Source organism: Mandrillus leucophaeus, unplaced genomic scaffold, assembly GCF_000951045.1.
Source record: "Mandrillus leucophaeus isolate KB7577 unplaced genomic scaffold, Mleu.le_1.0 Scaffold980, whole genome shotgun sequence".
Lineage (NCBI taxonomy): Eukaryota > Metazoa > Chordata > Mammalia > Primates > Cercopithecidae > Mandrillus > Mandrillus leucophaeus.
In genome coordinates this window covers 600,710-605,303 of record NW_012110697.1, presented here as the reverse complement: position 1 = coordinate 605,303, position 4,594 = coordinate 600,710, and the positions used below count along the sequence as shown (strand labels likewise).

Below are 4,594 nucleotides of genomic sequence, written 5' to 3'. Positions count from 1 at the left end.
AGAAACAACCATCTTTCACATCCATCATAACGATAGCATTAGTGTAGTTTGTTTAGCAAATGTTTACTGTGTGCCTATTATGTGCTGAGCCTGCTATGTAAGAAGTGTGGCTCTCTGGACAGGAGACAGAATACTAAAAAAGACAACTACTTATCTTTGGCTGCCTGGCATGCTTCCTCACTTCACATGGTATCAGCAGTTTAGCATTACAGACGTCCTTTAGAGAACCAGCCTTTTCTCATTCTTGGTTCTAGTGGCTTGAGTGGACTGACCCCAGCCTACCCAAAGTGGATTCAACTCCTAGCAATTCGTTAATCTAGCCCAATAAAATGTCAAGTACAGGACTTTTATTGAAAGCGTTCAGAAAAGAGGTGAACTCTCACACTAAACATTTGTAACTAAATAAAGGATGTTAGAAATTCCCTAGAAAGAAAGCTATGATAATAAATGGGTTGCTAGATGTGTCTAGTAGATGGTGGCCACACTTTGTTACTACCTTGTGTGTGGCTCTACCATAGCCCTCCCCTAACTGTACTCTGGCTCCTGGCATTTGTCTCTTCAACCAGATGGTCAGCTCTCTAAGGGAAGGAGACACATCTCCAACATGCTTGGTTCTAGCACAAACTGCTAAAGAAACTATCCTGATGGATTTAGCAGCATGGCCTTGAGGCATTGGGGTTCTATCACTGGGAACTCAGGTTTCTGGTGCTTCAGTACCTCTACTGGCTGATACCATATCCTACAGTTCACTTCATATGCTTGGGTTCCTGCTCTGGGCTGAATAGGTAGTCTACTCTGAGTCATCAGCTGTGGGTGCTGATGTGGTCACTGCATGATTTTCACACAAGCACCCAGAGGACGTCATCAGGCAGAAGCAGTTGGGGTGGGCAGCATTCTCAGAAAATCTGTGATGAGACACCACAAAACCAGAGGGGAACATGAAGTCACTGAGCCTGCTCCACCTCTTTCCTCTCCCAAGAGCTAAAAGAGAGCAAGGAGGAAACAACAGCAGCTCCAACCAGGACAGCCTTTCTGAGAAGATGCAACCAATCCTGCTCCTGCTGGCCTTCCTCCTGCTGCCCAGGACAGATGCAGGTGAGTGATCGTCTCCACCCTCGGGGGCCCAACCCCATCCCATAGGTCTCCTGCCCTTTCTCCACATTCCTGATCCATCTATCTACCAGGAATGTTCTGAACTCCAGCTCCCATTGTACCAAGACCCCCCAGGTGTGATGCTGGATAAGCTATCAGCAGGAATGGCAGAGCAGAAGGCCGTTCTCAAGAAGAGCCAGTGGGTACTATCCCCTCTCCAGAGCCCACCTTTGTCACCTGGAGAGCAGGACTTTCCTAGAAGTAAATGGCAGAGGATGGGAAACTAGAAAAGAGAAATATTAAATTATTCTAGAGTAGGCCTGGCTTCTGTTTCTGGGATAACACAGGTCCTTCTCTCACCGTCTACTTAGGAGAGAAACCCAGAGCTCAGCTGACAGCAGAACTGGTGCAATCACTGTCCTCAGAACACTGTTAATGTGTTTGCTCAGTCCCATTCTCCAACTCTGCTTTTCTTCCCTGGCCTTTGGTGGCCCCCCTCTTTCCAAGAATGAGGCACTATGGCAAGCCCGAACTTCCCTGTTTTCTAGAATTCCACCAGCACTGCTCTGCCAGCCCTCATCCAGAGGCTAACTGGAGCCAGTCCATAATGCAGCCATGAACATTTATTGGGCACCCACTACATGTCAGGTGCTAGGAAATAGGATATGACAGTATCTAGATCCCTCCACTTATGCTCTGGCCATTAGAAAGCAGCGCTATCCTAGAAACCATGGGACTCATAGGGTCTTGGAAACTCACCTGAAACAAAGCAAAGTCAGGAAAGGAATGATCAGGAGCCTCTGGGATTTCACTGTCCCTAAGACAGGTATGCTTGCCTTCGACTACATATGGAAGAAAGATTTACAGACCAAAGTCTGCTGTTCTTCCCTTTCACAGAGCAGGAAATTGAAACCCCTTCCTCCAGGCCCCTCCCAAGTCCAGGCTATCCCAGGTTCCCAAATGCCCAGGAATTCTGGAGCCATCAAGCAGGTGCCCACCCAGCAGATTCCATGGGTGCACACAAGCAGAGAGACTTTTCCTTCAGGGGAGATCATCGGGGGACATGAGGTCAAGCCCCACTCCCGCCCCTATATGGCTTATCTTATGATCTGGGATCAGATGTCTCTGAAGAGGTGCGGTGGCTTCCTGATACGAGAGGACTTCGTGCTGACAGCTGCTCACTGTTGGGGAAGGTGAGGAGCAGAAAACAGCCCACACCTTCCCGGCAACACTCCACAGAGACCCCTGCCTTCTTCCCAAGGAGCTCCTTGGGCTCCTGGGAACACATATGCCAGGAGGGCTCCTTAGAGCGTGAGAAAAGGGCAGGTAAGTTTGTGGAGACGGGGGAAGGTTGGTTCCAGAGGCGCCGCTGAAGTAAGAAATAGCAGAGTGACCAAGCCTGCCATATTTAGAACTGGGGGCATACTTTGGCATAAGAATACAAACTGAAGCAATTCCACCTGTGTTTCAAGGGGGAACCGACCCCTGAGAAACATGGTGCAATTACCAGAATTCCAATTCCTGGGGACAGACTGTCCCCTTAATTTCCCCTCAACTGCAGCCCTGCCCCAGCTGTCACCTGCTCTTCACTGTCTCTGGGCTGTATCCTCTGTGACTCCGCCCCCATCCTCACTCTGCTCTCTGTGCAGCTCCATAAATGTCACCTTGGGGGCCCACAATATCAAGGAACAGGAGCGGACCCAGCAGATTATCCCTGTGAAAAGAGCCATCCCCCACCCAGCCTATAATCCTGAGAACTTTTCCAACGACATCATGCTACTACAGGTGAGGCACACTCTTGCTCTTCTTGAGCAAGAAGTCCAGTTGGTTCCACTCCCACTGTGATGCAGGCCCTTCCCTCCTTTCCATCCTGGCCTTTTGGTTAATTCCTGTGCCTCAGAGGAGAGAGAAGACAGCATAGTCCCATCACTGTGTCAGGGCCCAGAAGTTCGTTGGCTGACCTGAACTTTCTTGCCTCTTCCCCACCAGCTGGAGAGAAAGGCCAAGCGGACCACAGCTGTGAAGCCCCTCAGGCTACCTAGGAACAAGGCCCAGGTGAAGCCAGGGCAGGTGTGTGATGTGGCCGGCTGGGGACAGACGACCCCCGAGGGAAAATACTCACACACACTGCAGGAGGTGAAGTTGACAGTGGAGGATGATCAAACGTGCAAATCCCGCTTACACCATTATTACGACAGTACTGTTGAGTTGTGCGTGGGGGACCCAGAGATTCAAAAGGCTTCCTTTAAGGTAAGACTATGCATCTGCCTGGATTGGCTCTGGGGAGAAAGATGTTTGGGGAAGATCTGAGACCTGCAGACCTAAGCAGTGGGGAACTCCTTCACCCACTAGACTGTGGTCTTTCTCTCTGGAAAGAGAAAAGGGGACTAGACAGAGCTGGGGAGAAATTAGGGCCTCTGCAAACTTACGAGGAGGCTTATGGTGGATGTGCTCCTTTGGAAGGATGAATTTGCAACACTCTACCCACTCCAGGTCACAGATATTAGGAAACTGTGCCCACTGGGAGTGCAGTAATTACAACCAGGTGTGTCTTCAGAGGTCAGTACCCAATGTGGTTAATGGGCTGGTCCTCCATGGTGGATGTCAGCCCTCCTTGCCCGTTTCTGGGTCCTTAAACAGCCAACGGTCCCACATTCCTGTGATCCCAGGATCTGGGGGAGATGACAGAGGCTGGCCGCTGGGATGAGGTGAAGCAGTAACAATGTCCAGAGCCAGAGTTTGGCAGCTGGGGGCCACCAGCAGCCTGCCCTGCCCTCTCATCTCCCACATGCACGCTGTGCAAGTTGGCCTTTTCTAAGCGGGGGCTTGAGATGGCAGAGAGGGCAGGACCCAGAGGAGCATCAACTCAGTCCTTCCACTGTCTATTCACAGGGGGACTCTGGAGGCCCCCTTGTGTGTAACAAGGTGGCCCAGGGCATTGTCTCCTATGGACGAAGCAATGGCAAGCCTCCACGAGTCTGCACCAAAGTCTCAAGCTTTGTACGCTGGATAAAGAAAACCATGAAACGCCACTAACTACAGAAAGCAAACTAAGCCCCCTCTGTGATGAACCACCTTCTCGGAGCCGAGTCCAGATTTACACTGGGAGAGGTGCCAGCAACTGAATAAATACCTCTTGGTTGAGTGCAAAGGCTGGTTTCTCGTTTATTCATTGACCCTCATTCTCAGGCACCAGTTCTGTGCTATGCAGGCCAATGACACAATTTTGCTGTCTTCTGCTTTCTCCTCTCCCCTCACCCCTTGCCACCTCCCCAAACCCCCACGCAAAGCTGATATTCAGCTCTTTCCTATCCACACCAGTTTCTCCAGGGCCTGCCCTTCTGCCAGGGCTGAAGCTGAGCACCATCAGGAGACAACATGGACCACTTTGGTCCTGGGGCTTAGCGAAAACTTCTTACCTCCTTCTCCAGTGTTACATGACAGAGAAAAAAGGGATAATACCATGGGACCTAACTCCTCATCCCCCACTGGGGCTCCTCAT

General features: G+C 50.7%; 1 protein-coding gene across 3 annotated transcripts; it reads left to right on the top strand.

The window, feature by feature from the left end:
• The first annotated feature begins 933 nt into the window (after positions 1 to 933).
• LOC105532748 (granzyme B) lies at positions 934 to 4,243 on the top strand. 3 transcript variants are annotated; one of them, XM_011971021.1, is made up of 5 exons: positions 934 to 1,095; positions 2,138 to 2,285; positions 2,742 to 2,877; positions 3,082 to 3,342; positions 3,985 to 4,239. In XM_011971021.1, exons 1-5 carry the CDS (start codon positions 939 to 941, stop codon positions 4,126 to 4,128), a joined length of 846 nt encoding a protein of 281 aa, XP_011826411.1. In that variant the 5' UTR covers positions 934 to 938; the 3' UTR covers positions 4,129 to 4,239. The 3 variants fall into 3 exon arrangements, with proteins under 3 accessions (XP_011826411.1, XP_011826412.1, XP_011826413.1); XM_011971022.1 differs by having other exon boundaries at positions 1,002 to 1,095; positions 3,082 to 3,147; positions 3,985 to 4,243; XM_011971023.1 differs by lacking the exon at positions 3,082 to 3,342 and having other exon boundaries at positions 1,002 to 1,095; positions 3,985 to 4,243.
• Positions 4,244 to 4,594: the final 351 nt, after the last annotated feature.